The sequence below is a fragment of the Bemisia tabaci genome, chromosome 8, assembly GCF_918797505.1.
Source record: "Bemisia tabaci chromosome 8, PGI_BMITA_v3".
In the NCBI taxonomy this organism is placed as follows: domain Eukaryota; kingdom Metazoa; phylum Arthropoda; class Insecta; order Hemiptera; family Aleyrodidae; genus Bemisia; species Bemisia tabaci.
Genome location: NC_092800.1, coordinates 12,412,916 through 12,435,516, shown reverse-complemented (window position 1 = coordinate 12,435,516; position 22,601 = coordinate 12,412,916). Strand labels below are relative to the sequence as shown.

At 40.1% G+C, this 22,601-nt stretch overlaps 1 protein-coding gene and 1 long non-coding RNA gene across 2 annotated transcripts in view; both read left to right on the top strand.

Moving 5' to 3' along the window:
• Positions 1-12,140, top strand: part of LOC109035229 (uncharacterized) — a 48,408-nt gene extending 36,268 nt beyond the window's left edge. Inside the window, 6 exon segments of the mRNA XM_072303201.1 lie at positions 446-1,711; positions 3,967-4,567; positions 7,699-8,118; positions 9,285-9,616; positions 9,619-9,744; positions 11,808-12,140. Of these exon segments, the coding sequence (XP_072159302.1) occupies positions 446-1,711; positions 3,967-4,567; positions 7,699-8,118; positions 9,285-9,616; positions 9,619-9,744; positions 11,808-11,941 (2,879 nt within the window). The 3' untranslated portion in view covers positions 11,942-12,140.
• Positions 12,141-19,290: 7,150 nt separating this feature from the next.
• LOC109033643 (uncharacterized) lies at positions 19,291-22,526 on the top strand. Its single transcript, XR_002009059.2, has 3 exons — positions 19,291-19,478; positions 20,588-20,682; positions 22,380-22,526. It is a non-coding gene; the product is annotated as an uncharacterized lncRNA (long non-coding RNA).
• The last annotated feature ends 75 nt before the right edge of the window (positions 22,527-22,601 follow it).

Genomic DNA, 22,601 nt, shown 5'->3' with positions numbered 1-22,601 from the left:
ACCGAATTACTTGGGATGATATGGAACACCAAACGTTGACACATGCGACCGAACTTTTAGTTAGACCGAATCATTGGTTTAACTTAACTGAAAATTTTAATAAAGAATAAATAGAATAATATAAGATATTCAAAATACAAATCTTAATAATCCAAACCTAATAAAATTGCTAGTAGATCATTTCACTCATCTACTAAATATTACTATAGCAAACAAAATATTTGCAAATAAAAATAAACTGATAAAACTGAAACTAAAATCATTAATCTTACTAAGAGTTTCAGACCAAGGTATCAAAAATAATTGATTACTAACTATTTAATCAAGAATCCAAGAAAAAGTGGAAATCCAGAGATTCTTGAACCATAAATAAAAATTATAATTTGTTGGTTTTTTTTTTCAGTAAAGACGTCTTGATTTCATCGTTCATTTATCTTTGTTGCAGCGCTTTCAACATGGGGCAAGAAGGTCGGCAAAAAGCTCGACAAAATGAAGAGAGCCGACTCCTCGGAAATCCTCTCATCCGCGGGGCGACGGAAAAATTGGAGCCCAAGCCCAGTTCCTAGCAACATGCCGAACGGCCAGACCTCCAGAGCGAAACGCATCTCACGAGTAGAGTCCCTCCGGAACCTCTTCTCCCGCGGCGGCGCCAACAACCACGCAGTCAAAAAACCCACCAAACCCTGCGAGAACGAAGAATGGCTCAAAGAGGAATGCCAGAGAGGCATCACGGATCTCTACCAACTGGATAAAGTCCTCGTGCCGAACCGCGAGAGACACTCCGGAAAAACCTCCAACTCCCGGCGAAGAGTGCTCTCCGAGAGCGTCACAGAGAGTTTCCTCGAGGAGCAGTATCTAGTAGAATATCTGCTCAGCCACAAGAACACTATGGGCCTCAGCGACGAGAACCATAATCTGGAAAAAGGCTTGAAGACACTGAGCTACGACGATCTTCTGACAGCTTTCGAGACTTTAAAAGAGAGGGATCGGATCAAAGCGCAGAATAGTCGGCTGTCAGGAACAGCGTTAGATCTGTGGAAACGGAATAACGATAGCGGGGGTGTCATCCCAAACGGCTCATTTAATTACTTAGACTCGCTAACCCGGGAGGGTGGCAATTACGACAGACCGAAAACCAATCGGTCCGCGAGCGAAGACTGTGATAATAGGTCGCCGAAATTCCCGAAAGTTCAATTTAAATCGAATTGTAAATCAGAGTCGGACGCGGGTCTCTACTCGAGTGTGGAAAGCTCTGTCAATAATCTTGGGAAGATCCTCACGAATATGCTCTATGTCAAGGCGGACGAGAGTGGGTACGAAAGTGATTCGACGAAAAACGGCGCCGATTCGCCACGCAATTCGATGAAATCCACGGCGTCTACCTGTTCCAACGACCCCGCCATCCTATCTAGTCATGCTCCCCGCAAGAACTGCTGTCAACCGGAGCAACTCGTCAAGTGTGATGACGCCAAACTCGGGCTCAACCGTAGCTCGGTCGATCCCAAATTTTTGGCGGTGGAACCGGGGATCAAGTGCAATAAAACGGATGAGGAGAAGCTTTCGCTCTCGAAGATTCATGTGCCGAGGTCGCGGTTTCTGTCGGCGCAGGAGGAACGAAGCTCGTGTGGCGGTCGGAAGTCCCGGTTCGACTCGAGGTCCAACCCTGAGGATCGGTCGTCCCTCCTAGGCTCGAAATTCGCTCAGATGGATGGTGAGTATGAAAATGAACTCCTTAAAATAATTCCTGTTGAATCCACTATGGTGAGTAAGAATAGGAGCCTGTAAGTCAAAGTACAGGAACAGGGTAGAATAGTGCTAGGTCCGCACTATTTTGCGGGGAAATTAAGGCCAAATATTTCCACTTTTCATGAGGTTCGGAACCAGCGGCTTTGCGATCTATCGATATTTCCCCGTTTGAAGCTGTGATAAATAATCGATTATTAAAGTGTTCTCTGCGAACACCCTGTTTATCGATACTTTCCATGTGTTTAAATGGCAGATCAATCGATATATCGCAAAGCACGCCACGCCACTGTTCGGAACACTAATAAGTACGAGTACAAGTCTAAGTAAAAGTCAACCTTCTATGGTAAATAAGAATAAAAACCCTGTAAATCAATGCTGCCTTGCTAAGTAAAAACTTCGTATGAGCAATCGTATGTTGCCAAATCCCCTTTCGGAGATTATTCATTTTTGATGAAAGCCAGGCCCGCCACAAGGGGGGGATACTGGGTCCTCGGTACCGGGGCCCGGGCCCTGGGGGGGCCCGTGACGCAGGGGACAAACCCCTACGAATTTATGTGTAATCCTTGTCTCGTAAGGAAAAGTGAAAAAATTACCCTAAAAATTCCGCAAAAGATGAATAAAGTGTCAAATACACGCTAGGACACTATACAATTTGTCTTACTTTTTTAGAGATTCTATCTATTTTCAAGATTTTGAGTGTATGTAGAATGATATTTTTAGTAACTGCGTTTCATTTTCTTCTGTTGTCGGATGCTAAGAGGCCCCTGTCTGGGCATTCTCGACTTCAATGGCTCAACTCCCTTGCCATAGACGTACAAAAAGGGAGTCCAGGGGGCCCGGCTCCCCCTAGAATTGAAAAGTATCATCTGCCCCCCTCAAAAAAATTTTATAGGTGTTTTGAATGCAACAATTCGAAAGTATTTGGTGCTGAAAGTAAAAAAAAGCGTAATTATTCTGCAGAAATTGATGGAAAATCTCCATCATAAGAGCTTCAAAATGCGTCCAAATAGATTTAAAATTTCAAACATTTTCCGGGGGAGCCCCCCCGGACCCCCCCTCTGTGCTAGGGGCCCGGGCCAGAAAACTGGTACTCAGGGCCTGAGATGGGATGTGGCGGGCCTGATGAAATCTATGAATACTTTTCCTTGAAATTTTCAGGCTTTTTAGATCAAATCACGAACGAAATCCTCTGAAAAGTCGAAAGAGAACTATCCACGGGTTTTCGTGAAAATCCATGGTTTGTCGAGGGAAATTTGGCAACGCCTGATGGCACATACGGCGATCCTCCTTTGCACCGCAGAATGCACAAGATGCAATCTGGGGGATCAATTTTCGAGGACTGTGTATCTCAAAAATACTCTTTCCATTTAAAATATCATTTAATAGATTTTCATTTCTAGTTTCTAAATTTAATAATTTATACATTTAAATTATATTCACTAATTGAAGTATTTAAGTTTTCTCATACTCACAAGATTTTTTTATCACTTAAGTCGAATGGGACGCATTTCTGTCGAACGGAACTATGTGCTTTAAGACATGAGCCCTAAGACCCATAAGAATATATGCATAACAGGACTCACAGCATAATGCACATACAGTAGACTCTGGATTATCCGGCTTCGTATTATCCGGACTCTGGATTATCCGGATCGATTTTGCAACCATATAACTACGTACGCATTCCGATAAGTGAGCGGATCCGCGGAGAGGCGGTCGCAAGGCGTATTGGCGCATGCAAGGCTGAAGGAATACTTCACGCATTGCGCCAAACAGTGAGGTCGGCGTGGAACGCATTAGCGCCTACTAGATTGCATAAATACTTCTCGCATTACGCCAAACGCAGTGCAGTCGGTTAGTTAGCCTAAAACGCACATTAGCGGCTACAAGACTGCATCAATACTTCACGCATTGCGCGCTTTAATCGTTGTATTGTAATTTATCGTTGTCGGCTACCATTCGCAATCACCATTGAGTCGTTCAGTTTGGCGTTAACCTTTCAAATTCGTGTTGGTATGTACATGATGTATACATAATAAGAATACTGTGGTGTTGGTTGGTGGTGTTTGTGTTTACTATTATTATCCGGATTTTTTTTCATCCGGATCGGGCCCGGCACCAATTAATCTGGATAATCTAGAGTCTACTGTAGTTCCATTTGACAGAAATAGTCCAATTCATCTTTGTTCATTTTACCCATATTTATATTATTTTCGACAGGCCGAAAATCCCACCCAGGGTCAATTCCCAGCCCAGACCACCAAACCTTCAGACGCAACTCAATATCCAGCATAGAAGAACGTGGCTTCAGACTCCGGTCCGCTCTGGAACCAGATAACTCGAAACCCCCCACGAACAACCGAAGAACGATCGTCGACATCGTGGCCAACCGGCCACCGGTGAGGGACATCGGTGGCGTTTCCTATCTACGGCACCCGACGCTGGAGCTCCCGGTAGAGGGGAGGTACCAGCCGGACAGGGTGGTGTCCAACAAGCAAGTTTTCCAAGACTCTCTAGTGTGTAAGAACTGCAAGCCGCTGCAGAAGTCGCTCGAGGGTGCGGCCTGGCCGGCGTGTCAGTCGAGCCTCTACTACCAGTTCCTAAAAAACCGGAGCTCGAAGAAGCCGCCTGCTAATCCGGCGACAAGGACGGCGATGAGCTCGAGTGGTGGTGGTGTCAAGCAGAAGGAGTTGAAGAGGATACGGCTCATGAAGGACGAGACCGGTGAGCTGGGGATCTACATCGAGCGCCAGGACCCTTCTAGGTCCGCCGCATCGTCCTTCATGATCTCCTACATCGAGCCCAATGGAGTTGTCGACAGGTTTGTTCCATTTGTATGTATATCGTAGGCAAATAGTCAAATCAAGCATTTCATCAAACGCCTAGGCAGATAGTCTTTTGATGGTTTACAAAGACTTCACTGAAAAAAAAACTCCGGCCGTGGGAGCCGCAATTACGGGCCATCATTAATATATCATTAATATAAACTTCGAAGGATTCTGCCTTTTTCTATTTCACTCGAGGGGAAGTGTCCCCTCCCGGACTCTCTTCCCCACCCGGTGACTGACGCTGCGCTGTGCTGAACGGTTCAGCCTGAACCTTTCCCCTACGTCTGACCGTTCCCCACTCCTCTGTCAATCGAACCATATGCCACCGCTTACGTATTGTCGCTCGCCCACCCAGGTACCTACCGGCCAGCGGTCAGTTGATGATAGATCTCGCTCATGCTCCTACGCAGCCACGCATTGATTACCTACGCCAGCGAATTACTTTCCAAATAATTAGAATTTCTTCGATAATAGTTTTCTTTATTTATTCGACGGTATTTTTTCTCTGTTCTACTGTGATTTCCTTGGTTCTCTACTGTGTTTGACTGTGTTGAAATTTATATTAATACTCACACGGAGAAAAAACATCGTGCATGGGACCCGACGTTGAGATCATATGAATCTCTTAAAACTTGAGGTCCAGCTGCCGAAATTCGGGTCAGAAATCTGAAACACTTCGGTATGCACCGAGTACTTCAATTGTCTGACCCGAACTTCGGCAGATGGACCTTAACTTTTCGGATGCGTGATCCGAAAACTTCAGAGATCCATATGATCTCAGCTTCGGGTTCCATGCACAAAATTTTTTTCTCCGTGTTTCCTTTTAGGGGACGCAACTAAAATTTCAGTAAATTTTTTCAGAAAAGTAAAAAAAGTGGCTAACAATGGTTCCTCACCTTCTCGTGGTGTTGGCTGTTTTACTAAGTGGGAACCGTCCATAAGATATGGTCTATTTCTTGCCCTGCCATTATTATTCTACAAGTTAATTGTGGAATGAGAATTTCATAATGTTTTCTATGAAATCTTAAAAATATAGTGATAAAAAATTTGCAACTACTACAAAATCGGCTCGCGAAGCGAGCCGAATGTCACTCGCGCAGCGAGTGACCGGGGGTCCAGGGGGCGTAGCCCCCGGCTAGGCGTGACGGGCGCGCGAAGCGCGCCCAGAACGGCTAGTATACTATATGAATGTCTATATAGTATATCGACGGTGCAAGTCGGCAATCACATAACTCGTTTGCGGTGTCTGAAAATCTCCGCATAACTATGTTATTTTTTTAAAGGAGAACAAATGGACATGATTCCTTGCAGTTTTTGCAGAATTTTCCTCGCACACAGAAGAAAAATCACGGCAGTTTTAAGGAATTACCTTTGAGTAGTTTTCCGTTTAAAGAATAAAGTATGACAGGAAGTCTGCGACGTCGCAAATCGAGTTATGTGATTGCCGACTTTCACCGTCGATATAGACATTCCATCCGTTCCGGGCTCAAAGGCCGGAAATTCCGGCTGCTGGAGGCGTAGCTTCGACTGCTGCGGGTTCAGAGGCCGAAGCTACGACTCCAGCAGCCGGAATTTTCGGCCTTTGAGTCCGGAACGGACGGAATGTCTATATAGCCCGTAATTGCGGCTCCCACGGCCGGAGTTTTTTTTTCAGTGTTGTGTGTTTTTGACGAGGAACTATTAAGTTTTCATTAATTGGACGTATTTCCGTCAATCGGAACTAAGCGCCATAGGGAGAGGAAGGGAGAGGGGGACTTGGATTTGCGGGTGTTGCGGAACGCGATGCTCGTTCCGTCCTATACTCGCAATGCTTTTCCATGGCGCTTAGTTCCGTTTGAAAAAACGCGCTATCCGGGATTCTAAAATCCTCAAAAGGAACTCAATTTGGCGCCTAGTTCCGCTTAACAGAAATGCGTCCATTTCATCAAATGCCTGGGCAGATAGTCAAATTTTGATGGTTTGCAAAGACTTGTGTGTTTTTGACGAGGAACTATTAAGTTTTCATTAATTTGAAAGTAATAAGTAATAAAACTACCAACTTATCTTGTACTTTGCCCTCCGAATGCTCCTCATATATTTTAACTTTCAGAATTTTAAAAAGTCGGTGATATATGATATGCTGAAAATCTCGAGATGAAAGCTCGTCTAAAGACTAGCTTTAATTTATTTACAATTGTATGATATCCATTTTTACAGAAACTCCATATCGACTTGAGAGAATAATAATTTTGTGTAAAATTAGCAAAAGAATCAGAATTGCAATCGAAATAAGATTATTTGACTATTTGCCTAGGCATTTGACAAAATGCCTGATTTGACTAATTGCCTGCGACATGTATCTGCCGCAGGCAAACAGTTAGATTAGGCATCTTGTCAAATGCCTACGCAAAGAGTAAAATATTCTTACTCAGATTGAAATACTTTTTATTGTTTTCGGTGGCAATTAAATCATTTTATTTCGTTGTAGAATCTACTTTTAAAGTTTCTACTTTTCTTATACAAAATAAAGTGAGCGCAAAAAGATTCATCTTGGAGAGGACTGTGCAGCTTGAAATTGTTTTACATCAGAAGGAAACTTTTGCCTCCTTTCCTTTTTCATTTTAAAATAAGAGCGTAAAAAAAAATTCATCTTGGGGATGGCCGTATTGCCTGAAGTCTTTTACACAAGAAAGAGGTTCTCACATTATCTTTTTGTTTTATTTCATAAAATGAGCGCCGACAGATCCGTCTTGGAGATGATTATGTTGCTTGAAGTTTCTCCTTGCACATGGTAAAAGAAAAGCGATGCAATGACCCGTATAAACGAGAAAATACGTCACCTACCTAACATAAGGGGGTAACCACACTCTGCAATGAACCCTGTCCTCCATACGATTCAATGATTTTCCGGGCTCATCTCAATGTGTAGTTACGCCCTTATGTCAGCCAAGCGACGAATACATGTAAAACACTGAAAACACGAGTGTAACAAGGTTAAGAAATATTATGTATTTACCAGTTTTAAGCCTTATTATACGTATTTTTTTGGTTCTTTACTCGTAGTTTATCCTTACTTAATACAAATTTCACTGTTTTAGATTTTGTATTACTCATTTTGATGATCCTTGAATTCGTTCCGTTTCAGGGACGGCCGATTATCCGTGGGCGACGAAATCGTGAAAGTGAACAGTTCACGTCTCCGAGGATTGACGATCCAAGAGGCGAGACGAACCCTTCAGAACACTCCCACGGAGGTCGAGATCGTCATTAGCCGGGACACGAACAAATTCGAGCCGGACTATCACAGTCAGGAACGATTCGACCCGGAGAAGCGAAGTCACCACCAAACTAAGCCTCCGTCCATCGCGGATAGTGAGCTCCGAAGGAATGATGACACTGGAATACGACTCGATTCGATTTTTCATCCCCGCGCTTTCGTCCAATCCTCAAAAAGACCCAAATCCACCTCGCACAGGACAAGGATTGAATTCGCGCCTACCGTCCGGCAGGCATCCATGCCGGAAATTAACCTTAGGGACCATGCCTCGAACCCCAATGTCAACAGGTATTTTGAACTTATGGCACATATCTATGACTGAGGAATCGTAATGTCGTGCCAAGGAAGAGTGCCGTGTGAGCATCCAAATGTTGCCTAATTTTACTATCAGAAAGTGTTTACTTTTGAAGATTGTCGTGAATATTTTTCCTTCAAATTTTCAGACTTTTGAAATTAAATTACGAATGAAATCCCTTAAAAAATCGGAAGAGATATACTACAAATTTCCTCGAAAATTCGTGATTTGTCGAAAAAAATTTGGCGACGACGTCTGATGGCTTATACGGCGTTCTTTCTTAGCACGGCAGAATTCCGCTTATTTGCGAACTGACAATTTTATAGGACAAGGAAAGAATGTCGTCATTTTTTGGTAATTTTGAGGTCCAGTTTGCAATTTTTTACATTCATTACAGTGTATTTACAGAGCTTTCATTCAAAACTGGAAAGAAACTAAAAGAATCTTCAGCTTGTGTTTTTTATACTGCAGAATACGGCAAAGCCATTTACTCATTTTCGCCAAAATTTTCAGTTCAGAGGTATTGTTCCTCGATATATATAATGTTTCTCAAATAAAAGCTAAAATATATTACGATATTTCTCTACGAACCTATAGACAAGGTGAGAATTCAAGCAATATGTTTTTCCATAAGCATTTCAAGTAGAGTACAATTTTTGCGAAACAATTTATTAAAATTAACTCGTAACCAAGATATTACAGTTTTTCGATGAATTACAATTCAAACTTCCCGCTCATAAAAAAAACCCGTGCTCTTCGTGACCCCCCAGATTTTCATTTTCTGTCACAATTAGTGGCGTCACGTGCTTTGTGACGTATCGATTGATCTGCGATCCATGTCAATCCTCCCCCCCCCTCCCGGTACTTGACGAGTTGCTCGTTTGCAAAAATGGCTACTGACACCACTGCTGCTATTTAAACCTATAGAGAAGGATTGATAAACAGGGTGTGCCGTGTTATCGATAAACATCTCAAAGCACGTCACACCACTAGTGACCGATGCAGCGGCTTCAAAAGCCGTAACTTCCTTTCTCTGCGCCCGGAATGGACGGTACCTCTCTATAACCCGTAGATATATACGGCGCTCATAGCCGAGATTTTTCTTCTAATATTTAAATGTGTTGTACTAAATACTATTCCTTACACTTTCTGTGCACAGACCTTTCCTATCGAGCAGTCGGAGCTTCAGCAACGTTTCAGCGGCAGACAGCAACGCGGAACAAACCAAAAGCAACGATGCAACGCACCGTGTCAGTTCCATCGGCGAGGAACTCTCCCGCAAACCGCCACTACCTCTCCCGAAATTCTCATCCAGCAAGGTCGCGCAAGAGGCGAACGGGGATGACCCTCCACCGGTCGTCGAACCCGTCACAGGGATGAAGAAATTCTCCTGTCGACCCCGGGCGCCGCCCCCTCCAGCAGCGGCCCCACCCCCTGTCTCCAGGCACAACTCCCTCAACATGTCTGTGTTCACCATAACCTACGAGAAGGGCGGGGGAAGAAATCCCTCGGTTTCAGCATCGTTGGCGGATGCGACTCTCCGAAAGGGAATCTGGGGATTTTTGTCAAGACCATTTTTGCCACCGGTCAAGCGGCCGAGGAGGGCTCCTTGCAGGAAGGTGGGTATTCCATGATTATTAAATAGGCGTAAAAGGACCCTAGGGTCCCTTTATACTGAAAGTTAAGACAATGTGAATACATTTCTGATTGGTTCCCGTATTTTAGGCCTCCACAGTGTCACAAACGCATAGAGTACATAGAGTCGTAATGTAAGTGGGAGAGCTGGCGCCACTTTGAAGCATTTTCCATGTCCCGAATTCCGAGACTCCTGTGTGACGCCGGTCACTTCTTCGATACATAATCGATTGTTTGCGATACACGGTACCCGGCCATCCGATGACAACAACAACAACAACAACATCAACAACAAAGGAGATAGGAATTACCACGTATTCCACACCGCCATTTTGGATCGAAAATGTATCGAAAAAGCGACCCGAACTCGGCGCACACCGGGCTCGGAATTCGTCGAGCAGAACATGGCCCCAGCTCTCCCATTTACATTACGACTCTATGTACTCTATATATGCACTAACACACTATGCACTGCACTATGCAGAAAGGAATTTGAGAATGAGCCGATCAAAGATTACGGAAAAATTTCGAAAATCGCCATTGGTTTGTCAATCCTCTCCCTCTCCGTTAGTAAAAGTATGTTCATTGTCCTAAAAAAATCGATATAAATTACTTAGATTATACAGAGTTGTGATGTATAGTTTAAGTCTATATGGCACATTGGTATAGCAGTGTCTGAAAATACACAGTTCAAAGGGCCTTTAAGAAGCTCGACAGCCTCACGGAAAAAAATCGAATGTTGCTTTAGCATGTATATCATTAGAAAAATGTGCGACAAGTATAAATGCTGATTTTACAATAAAAAAATACCATGTAGACTACGTCCACGGTTAAGTGAACAAATTCAATGTCATGTTAGCATTTTTTTTTTTAAATGTAAAATCAGCATTTGATACATTTCACAATTTTTTTTAAAATTATAAATGCTAAAAATCAACATTCAATTTTTTCCGTGTTGAGTGATGGTGACGTGAAAGTTCACGACGTAGGTCTTCGAGTATAAAACTCCTTCAATCTCAATCGACGCAACATTCATTCATTTGTGCAACGGAATGGTTATGAACTAGAGTTGCACAAAATCTGATTTATACCGACATTTTCTCTCTAATCGGTTGATAAAAAATGTCTGACTAATACACTAAATTGAAGCTGAGAATGTGAGGATCGAAATATATCCGATTTCTTGTTTTCAGCCTCTTTATTTTTAAGGACATCTGGAAAGTTCGGTACGATCCGCTAGAGCATGCACGCCCATTGCGATTTTGCAAGTTGGTATCACTGTGTTTCCTCCGTCCAAATCCATTGAAAAAATCGATTTCAAGTGATGCAAGCTGCCTCAACAAGAATCGATTGTTTTACATACATTTAACAGAGGAAAAACAGTGTTGCCAACTTTTAAAAATCGCCACTGCATGGTAGGCAGCGACCATGAATAGATGTGTGTGTGTGTGAATTTCACCCATTGTGAATTCGAGTTTTTTTTTACGATCCCTCGATTAGATTTATATATTTAACGGAGAATAAACAGAAAATATTTTTCCCAATATGATTTATCTTTAAAGTGCAGAAGATATAAAACAGAGGAACTCTTTTTCAGAACGACCCTCGTGCTTCCTTTTCCTTGCGATGGAAAATAACTCGGAGGAAAAAATAAATTTATGTTTTTTGTCAAATAGTTGACTCATAAGGCATTTTCTTTTCATGTAAGACCAAGGTATTTTTCATTTTTTTGATGTTTCTAAAACATTTTTCACGAATGTATTTTTGAGAAAAAATTCAGGTCTGCAATTTGCATAGGCTACAATTCAGCAATTTCACGCTCATGGGATATTAGCATTCAAAACTCCGTTTCTCAAAGTTATACGTTAACTTTAAAATTGAAATATTTGTGAGTCTGGTTCCGTTTGACATTCATATGCACGCGGCTTTAGGTCCCAAAATATCTCAGGAACACTCCTCCACACTTTGATATCAATAATTTTTTTTGTTTAGATTGCAAACTCCCTTTTCCGTGGATAGTTACAAATAAAATGTTCCTCTGTTGCAGGAGACAAGATATTAGCTGTAAACGGAGAATCGCTGGATGGATTAACTCATGGCGAGGCAATTGCAATTTTCAAGGATATCAAAAGTGGGCCTGTGATTCTTCACGTTACAAGAAAAGAAACGGGCCGGAATTGATAGTAATGAGCTTTTTTAGACCAAAAAAATGTATACCTCATTTTTCACTATGTATGTTTCACTTAAAATGTTTCAAAGTCAAAAATTAATGAAGTCAATTTTCTACATAAAAAATACACAACTAAACTGACAATATTTTCAATAAAAAAATAAAACTTTAACGCTGCATCGAGTCTTGAAACTTTTATCTTCAACCCGGTCTTTACCACAGAAAAATTTCGCAGGGGCTAGTTTGTCCTAGTAATTAAGGTACCTATCCGAATTTTTGTATTCATTGAAATATAAAACCGATAAACTGAACAGGAACTTTTTACAGTGAAATAAATATTATCAAAAACTATAACTAATAATTGCCCAGAGATTAGTTGCTATAAATTGTTGTTTTTGTCATATTTATTTCATTTCAAGTCATTCACTTCAACCTCTAGACAGGGTATGTGACTCAGTTAAGAAATCCATGATTCTTCATCAAAACATAAGAGAGCCATTTGTATTTTCTGCATGCTTTTCTGCATAGTTCAAACCTCATATTTCGAATAAAGAAAATAGAAAAGAAGAAAAGAAAAAAAAATTACACAGTCTATTTGACCCAAATCCGATATTAAACTACCTAATCTTAGTCTGCGTTGCAATGATAAATTGATCTCAAAGCTACCCCTGGATTAATCTTGAAATTTTAAAAACAGCAATATCAACATCAGAGGAGGAAAGAACTTTCTGCAAAATCCAATTGTTATAACCAATTGCCAGGGGCGGACTGGCCCGGGTGGGCGGTTGGGGATCCCCAACCATCAATTCTCTAGAAACCTCTCTGGGGCCCCCTCGAGTGCTTAAAAAAAATATACAAAATTTCACTCAATGGAAAAGAAAATTCGGAAGACCTCAAAATGAGCGGTATTGGCGCCTCGAAGGTGACCTTGGGCCCCAGCCTTTAACTGCAAGGAGTGCAATGGGCCTTGAAATTCGGAAGAGCACCCAGGCCTCGGACTTTTGAATGAAAGGGGCCCTAATGAAAAGCGCAGATCTCCGCACTTGGCTGGAGACCAGTGATGGTTCAGGCTGTTACAAAAGCGCCGGGACCCCTTGACCTATGACTCCAAGGGCCCAATTTGAAACGTTCGTTTCTTCAAGGGACCCCAGTGATATCAGGTGGGGGCCCGTATTATGAAGACTAGTTTTTAGCTTCTTAAGCCGGCTGAGAACTTTGAGGACCCCGATGACTAAAAAATACTATGAAGGATCAAGAAAATCTTTCCAAAAACCGGATTGAATCAAATTATAAGGGATCACTGAAGAATAAAGAAAGAGAAATATGAGGAGGGGGCCGCCCAAATGGCTATCCAGTGACTTACAATTAGACAAAATCAGGCTGCGATCGCCAGGCCCGTAGCCGGGGAGGGGAGGCTTCGGGGCTCAAGCCCCCTCCGAAAGCAAAAAAAAGGCGAGGAAAAGAGAGAAGGACAGAGGAGACAGAAGATGAGAAAGTGCGAGGAAAGAAGAAGTTTGAGGCCGTCGAAGATATTTATCTCTTTTAATGTAGAGTTTTAAATGAAAACACCGTGTTCATTCCTAAAACTTTCGACAGAAAAGCCTCTAAAAGCGTCCAAATAGAGTTGAAATTTCAAAAATTTTCCAGATAGCTGAATGTAACAATTTGAAAGTATTTTGTGTTAAAGTAAAATAAAACGTAATTTGTCTGCAGACATTGGTGGAAAATCTGCGTCACGGAAGCCTCAAAATGCGTCCTAATAGAGTTAAAATTTAAAAAATTTCCAGGATCTTTTTGAGTGTATATATGCATTGCTTGCTGAAATTTCCAAAAGAAAACGTAATTTTTCTGCAGACATAGGAAAATCTGCGTCACGGAGCCTCAAAATGTGTCCAAATAGAGTCCAAATTTCAAAAATTTTCAGGATCTTTTGAGTGTATATGTGCATTTTTTGCTGAAAGTTCAAAACGGAAACGTAATTTTTCTGCAGACATTGATGAAAATCAGCCTCAAAATGCGACTAACTAGATTAAAAATTTCTAAAATTTTTGGGGGGGGGGAGAGGAGAGGGGAGGAAAGTTGTTTGTTTGCTACCCTAAAATATTGTTAAGTTTCAGGTTTCATGGCCCTGTCCTCTCATCTTTGTTATAGTATTCCTTAATATGTGCTTCAGTTTCAAAAAAAAAGTACTGTAAATAGGTGAAGTACATCACTTTTGAACACTCTAATTTTTCACAAATTTTAAGCTAAGACTGCTTAAAATTTGATCTGGGAGGGGGCTCTTTTGGAAAAAATTTCCGGGGGAGGCCCCCCGGACCCCCCTCTGCACTGAAGGGGTGTCCCCCCTCCTCCCTCCCTTGAGGTCCCTGTGCTAGCTTCGCCCATCCATGTACCCAGTCCGCCTCTGCCAATTGCCTGAGGTAAAATTGTTCTCAACGACAGACTTGAGTAGACTTTTTGACTTGAGATTTTGGCAGAGGAAAAGAAGGGCAAAATAAGTTATACTTATTCTTTATTTTGGTTTAATAATCAGATTAAATAAACCGATACTCAATTGAAGATAAATAACAGCAACTGCGATGACCTTCAGGGGTTTGTGGAGAAACTTTAATAGTGGGAACATGAATGGAAACTGCAACACAGAAAATGAACAGAACTGTCAGTTTAAAAGTACTGCCATTATTACTTTTCTATAACTTTTACATACTTGTTTTTTATATTGGTTTTAAATATGGGCATTTAAAAGTTAGCCCACTTACAAATGGGTGGAAAAAATTAGACGAATATGAAAGTAAAAGGTTTGCAACCATTTTGTATGATGTTCCACGGCGTTTTTGGAGAACGCTTTCCTGGATCTGACAATTTGACATGCCAAGAACTGTTCATAAGTAACGATACGTTTTATGCTGCCGAGTAAACTGAACTTAAACCTCATGAAGAAAATTAAAAAAATTAAGTTACGTATTTAATGACATTGAACTTAGCGTAGAAAAACCACGATGCCAACCGCAGTTGGCCTGAACAAATCAAAGTTTTCTGGCGGGTCAAAAGCAAAAGTCTCTTCAGAATCTTTAAGTGGTGCATACCTAGTTATTATAACCTAGAAAAAAAACCCGTTGTGTATTTCGGTTTGTGATGTCAAAATGTCCTGCTGCATTTTATTTTTTGGACGAATACTCATCTTCTTGTTCAAAATTTCGTACGATCTATCAAAATGGTTCTTTGATTTCGTTTCTAAACGTCAAAAGTAGTTTTTTTTAAAATAAACAAAAAACTCAACAAAGGACGACTCGTCCAAGTTAGTTCAAGGAAGTTCTACAAATCATGCTCAGATAACGGAATCATTTGCGATTTCGAGGACCAACAACGGTGAAATATATTTAAACAACGAATGTACTTCCGCGTGACAAAAGCGGTGAGTGCATGGAGAGTCAAAACGCCTTCACTCCCATGCGTATGCAACACGGACACCCGTAAAGCTCGAATAGTTGCATGCAGGCGTTATAATAGAATGCTATGAGTGTATGGAGCGTCAAAACGCCTTCAAACCCATGCTTATGCAACATGGACATCCGTGAAGCTCGAATAGTTGTATCCAGGCGTTATAATGGAATTGTTCAGTGTCCGTAGTACACGATACTAACTGAGAGCGCTCTGCTTGTTTCTCGTAAATCTTAGCTTTGTTCCAGCGTAGCATATTATGCCAACGAGGTTAAATGTTACTAATTTCTATTGAAACACTGTCAAATTTCCGAAAAATCCTCTACTGGTTGTAACATAATCCTTTATTCAGGCGTTTGTTCCTTAAAACAGATTTTTCAAACATATTCATTAAACTTGTGTGCTCGTTTGTCCTTAGGATAAATATTATTGGTCATCTTGTAGATTATTAAAATATGTTGTTTAATTGCAAACAGGATTCTGAAATAGATACAGTTGTTTCTGAGCTCTATTTCTCCAAGAGTAATCATTTGAGCGAACGACTCCTTGCTTGCACCACCTCAAAAGCTTAAATCTGCATTGCGCTCTTTGAAATTTAAAGTTTTGAAATACCTCTGCGATGATCAATGAGTTATTCGGAGGTGCGTCTTATGCTACAGTGAAGGGAATATTTTGACCGCACAATTTTGTCTACCAGGAAATTTTTTCCTAATGTCAATGATAAAAAGGAACTAACAACCGTAATTTAACAATTTTAGCCGCAAAATCCTTTAAAATCGACTTTTTTTCCAGGAGCTTGGCATAATTGTTCTCTTTAGGTTTAAATAACTGGAAGACATTCTACTTTAGATTCTGAGGATTTTCTGCTTGTGACTCGCCAGAAATGTTTAATTTTCCCAGGCCAACTGTGACAGAGGAACAAATACTGTTGACGGACTTACCACAGGTACGTAAAAGAGTAGATTGCCAAGTTCTCCGTATAAGACACTAATTGCAACGGGCAAAAACGGGAAAAAGAGGGCCAGCGGAAGAACTGAGGTTATCGCTCTTTTCAATGTCATCTTAGTGTCGGATGAGCCCCCTAACAAACCGGCACAATTAAAGAAAATGAGAATAATTCAAAGAAATGTGTGCTGAGACGGATTTTAAAGAGTCCATTTTAAACAACAAGCTTGAATGAAGTCATCTACTCGAACAATTCTTTAGAAATTTACTCGAAATTAGACTGAAAAGTATTTTCAACACAATCTTTTAAAAGTATGCTACATAAAATATACTTCAAATTTAGTAAAGTAAATACTCTTTCTTTTAAACGTTTAAAAATTTGTAATAGATTTAAATTTCATGACGACAAAAAATGCATTAACACTGACTTATTTCCAACAACTTGCATTCTTTAATCTTTATTAAATTGTAACTTAGTCACTAGGTTCATGAAGGGCGAAAAAAAGAAAAAGAAAACCTCCTTAACGCTAATGCTGAGTGAATGCAGTTACCTGTATCAATTATTGGTCAATCAACGCTCAGCTCGTCATTAATTTTCAGATTACTGCCTTTTTAAGATCTCCCAACGATGCATAATTCATTTTCTGAGAAGTTGCATATCAATCATGAAACATTTCAACACCTAGTCGAAAGCACTCGGTGAACAATCAAAAGTGACATTATAATGTAATCAAATTGAGACCCAACATGCTGTGGAGATTCTCGACTTGTCATGAATTCCTGCATAAAATTTTTACGAGGGACGCGATGATACCACTACTACTGCTGTTCTCTAAAATCAGTTTCTAAGCTCCACGGAGAAAATACCTGGTTGAATTGAATATTCGAATCGATAAGTTTGGAAAGTAATCCTAAGTTCAGCTGACTGAACTCATGATTGCACGGTACGTCCTCATTGGGTGACAAAACCGTGCTTCGGTTCGGCAAACCAAATGACAAAGCTTATTATTCCGGCAGCGTTGCTTTAGTCGCAGAATCGCATTTTGATGGTTTGTGCTCTTAGAACTTTTATCGCAAAAAACGATAAAATGTATTCAAACTCGTGGTTTTCACGTCCAATATTAACGGATATTTCGTCCTTTTAAACAGAATGTGTAACGTCAAACACCGCGCGGTACCATGCTTCTTTCACCTTTTGAATTCATGAATCAGTGAAACACATATTGGCATCAGTTGTTGGACTTTAACTATGGCTGTTACAAAGGTAGATGAAAGCAAGGTATACATCAACGAACGTCTTGTTTTTTTAAGGCGATATTTTCGTCAATATTAGACGTGCATGATATCTGACGAATATTGGACGACTATATTTGAGGAAAATCTTTCGACTCTTGGTCAAAAAGTTAGCACAACCGTAACATCCTCATAATTATTCCAGAAAAAATTAAAAAAGAAAATAAAAAAGAAAATATTCTTATTTACTTGGATGGATTTATTCGTCATACTGGCACTATCAATTTCCATAGAATAATTGCCATTGTTTTGAAAGTGCCAAAAAATTTAGGAATGATCCATTTGTTGAAAATAATAGGCCCAAAACCAGGTAATATCGCTCCAAAAGCGAGCTTAAACTGAAACACAAATAAAGAAACAATAATATGAAGACTGAGTTACAACTTTACTAAAAATTATAAAACTTGCTGATGGTGTCACATGATGTCAACAATCTATCGTTTAAAAGTTGTCTGGGGCATTTTTAATGGACTCTTCATTTAGAGTTTCCTTAAGGAGGCGTCACAAAATTTGAGATGAGACTTTACTGGTCACAAAACTATTTTTTCCATAGATTTTATCCATGCAAGAGGATGAAAATCCCATTGTTTTGAAACGTATTTCATCGTTCTCTTTCGAAAGTGAATTCTTGTTTTCCCCTTTCATCTTTATTATGTATCTCGAATTATAGACGATCCTACCCACTCCCAACTCCCAAACCACGTTTCTCAGTTTGCAACGTCGCAGACTTTCTGTCATATACTTCATTTTTTAATTAAGAGCCACTCAACATCAATTCTTCAAAACTTCTATGATTTTTCGTATCCGTGTAAAGGTAATTCTAGAAAAGTTAAAATGAATTATGTTGATTTGTTCTCTATTAAAAAAGTAAAACAGGAGCTGAGATTTTTCAACATGCACACAAGATAGTGGTTTGGGAACTACCTCCATGTATATCAAGAGGGAACGAAACGGTATAGAAGAAAAGCTTACCAGAGTACCCATTTTCTTTGGCTTGAGTGTGAAAGGTAAAAATACCAGTGGTGCATTCCTGATGACTCCCATTTTTATAATGATATTTTCAGGCCTAGAATAGTAAAAACATGGGTATGATTTTTTTTTTTTTTTTAAAAAAAAAAAATGAAAATCACTGATTAATTTAGTCAGAAATTTCATAAATGATAACACTAGTGACCACACAAACATGTCTGAGAATGTGTTCTCTTAAAAAATTAAAGTATGTTATTTGAAAAGACATTTTCGAAATGTGGCGAGAAAAATACAACTTTTCGGTTAAAACATCGATGGGCAACAAAACAACATATTAATGGAATTGCGTTTTTGGGAGTTAATTTTCAAGGCCTCAATCCCCGTCTTATTCTTGACTTCTCTTTCAGTAAAAAAACACATTATGAGGTTTTCAGAGGAGGAAACTTCACAAGACAATTAAGTATCACTATCATGCAAACTTTCTCATAAAATTATTTCACACATATTTCAGAAGTACCTACTTGGGAAATGCGTTTTCTCGATGCCACAAAGCGGGAACTCGAACTCGGCACTGATGTCACAACTCCGTCGATAAAATCTCGAAAGTGGTGCTTAATTTGAGGAGGCACGAGTGTTGTGACGTAGGGTAATAAAAAATCAAGTCTGAACTTTGTCGGTGGTTTTATTGGTGAGAGCGAACTTTTAATCCTTCGTGCGAGAGTATATAGATTATTCCAAAAGTGAAATCGGGACTTTCTTTACCAACAGAGGTAATTTTCATAATTAATTTAATTCGTTTTTAATTTTTTTAAAAAAGAACTAACTCATAGTTTTTCAGTCACTGTGTTCAATTTTCTAAGTGCTCCTATTGCTGAAGGTTCTCTTTAACCGCTCTTTAAGGTAATATTTCAAAAATTAAACAATAGTATAAGACCAAATATAAATAAGAAAGTAAAAATGATAATAATATATGATAATAATGATAATACTAGGGGTCTGTGGCCGCTACGCGGCCACCATTCACTGAAAAAAAAAACTACACTCAATAAATAGCAGAACAACCATGTTCAAGTTATTTCAGAGATGACTGAATTCAAAAGCCGACAGGTGGACGCAAAAGAAAGCTTATTTATCTCTGATTGCAACGTTATGCACCACTTTTTTTTGTTTTATTTTTGATCACCGATTTTAAAAAGCTATACATAGTTTTTCTGAAGAGTTTCCGTGCAACGTCCTAAATGATCTCAAATATAAGCATCGAAATATCGACGCGATATTTTCGTTCGCTCTGTTTTATTTTTATTAAACCGGAATTAATTTTACGCGAATCAAGTTTCAGAATCCCTGCATCGTTTAAAAATCGTTCGACTTTCTGAATCGTTGAAATTAAGATATTGTTTACCCTTTAATTGTGGTAATAAACCGGCAGGGGCCGTCAAAAGAAAGACGCGTTTTCCTAGTTTTACGGCGATTTTAGCGTTGCGCAAGCCAGGAGACGGAGCACGGTCGAGTATCGAGTCATCTTCTAGTGTGATGCTCCCTTAATCCAGCCAGCGGCAATGTGCCCATACTGGTCGCAATTATCGCAAATAACTCTTGCATTGCATTTGTGTAATGCGAGAAGTATTTATGCAATCTTGTAGGCGCTGATATGTGTTTGACGCCGACCGCACTCTTTGGCGCAATGCGTGAAGTATTCCAACAGCCTTACAGGCGCTGTTATGAGTTTGACGTCGACCGCATTGTGTTTGGCGCGATTATTCCAGATCGCGTTATTAGGATAATCGCGGCATCGAACAATGGGGCTTAAAAGACCCATGTTTTGTTTCGACACCGTATGAGCATTCCAACGTTGCCTCGTTTCTCTCGATGAAATATTTTTTTCTGAAAAAGGCTAGGAAAGTTCTCTATATTCGCTTTTTTAGATTGAATGTTGTAAATGAATTTTTTCTATGGTAGGTGCTCAGACAATCTTTTTTAAGGAGTTGTTTTTTCTTTACCTTTTTCAGGGCAATAAACCGTCATGATTGGGAGAGTCCTCTGGATAATCCCAGTATTCCTGAGTTTACTTATCCTGGTGCTTGGAATTCCTCTTTATGCCTTGGTAACTCGGATACCCATATTCACTTCCACATATTATAGTATGGCTTTAGCGTCATTCTTTTATTATTTTACGCTTCAATTTTAAAAATCGTTTAATGCAATGCAATTGTAAACGGTTTCGATTTTTTATGGATGTTCTCCATCCTATGGATTTTCTCTACGTGTCAGAAACCCTAGATGGAGAGAGAACCGGCGTGTTACTTGGCCTTATTTCTGCCAAACGGAACTATGAGCATTACGACGTGAACTCTGATATGAGTATATTCTCATGGGTCTCAGGGCTCAAGGCTCATGTCTTAATGCACATGGGTCCGTTTGGCAGAAATACGTCCATTTTATAAATTGCACACGCACCCCAGGACCCGAAAGGATGGCTAACCTTACAATCAAAAAATTTCCAAAACAGATTCGTTGCTGACTTCACTTTCAAAAAGAGGTAGGTTAGCTGGGCTGGTAGCAGTTTTACATGAGTCGCAGATAGCATGGATTTATATGTAAACGGGACCTCACGTGAAAATTGCGTTACGCCATCACGTTAGGGAGTGACGTTGTGTGATCGATCGGCTTCATCGATCGTCCTCTTTGTCTCACCCATGTCGGGTATAGAATTAACGACAAGCTAAGTCATCTGTTTCGTTGCAAATCGTCGCTTGGCTGACGTTAGGGCGTAACTACGCATTGAGATGAGCCCGAAGAGGATTTAATTCTGTGGAAGGCAGGGTTCATTTCAGAGTGTAGTTACGCTTTTATGCCAGGTAAACGACGAAATAGGCTGCCGTCGATGCAAGTTGATATAGACTCGGTATTAAGGATGGCTGACGACAAAACTGACCAATTACATGATTCAATTGGACGTATTTATGCCAAAAGGAACGATGTGCATAGGGTCTCTGTGAGTCAAAGTTCCTTTCTGCATAAATATGTCCAATTCCTCTTAGTCATGTCTTGCCCAATCGATAAATCAGGCCGCAGAATTGAATTTTTTTTTGTTTTTAAAAATTGACCTTGAACATTATTTAAGAACACTCCATAAGTCAAAATTTGAGTACATCGATCTATCGAATGACGTGTTTACTAAATCAGTCTATTGCCGCACCGTTGCCACTTTCAGCCGGGGCAACTTTGCTGCGTCATCAAGATGTGAATCAGAACGTGGTAAAAGTTCAAAAAGTGGGGGGGGGGGGGGATAAGTCAAATAATGTGTTTCACAATGAGGTTTGGCCAGAATTTCTTTATTCATAAATTTATTTTCCTTATGTACAATAGGGGTGCGCAGTACCTGAGGAGGTTGAGCGATTAGGCAGGTTCTTTTTGGAAAAATTGGTGTAACTAAGGTTGAGGGTGCCATTTTTATTCTATTTACTTTTAAACAAAAAGAGCAATTGTACGTATTTCTGTCAAACTGAACTATGTGCCTTATGATGTGAGCCCTGTTATGCAAGTATTCTTATGGGCCTCAGGGCTCATGTCTTAATGCACACAGTCCCGTTTGATAGAAATCCGTCCAATTGAAATGTATGGTTTTCTAGTGGTGAAAGTTGAAGAAAACCGTAGCAGATGAAAAAAATACTAATTCATGAATATTAACAGAATAGACAATTGCCCTTTCCTGACCGATATTCATATGTGCAACATTAAACATTCTGCCATTGTGTTTGAAATCTGATGATTATATTCGAGTTTTTATGTTTGTTCCAGGCGGCACTCTTAGGTGGTCCTTTGTATTTTAAATATCCGTTTGGGGGAATACTAGCTCTGGCGAAAGGTTTCGTAAACCTGTGGATTCATGCTAAGTTATTGTTTAAAAAGTAACCAAATCGAACAATAAACGAGTCGACTATTCTATAGATGCTCTATTTTATATTCTAACATTTAGCTTTATACATATTTATAAGTAATACTTTTTATCAGAGAAAGTAG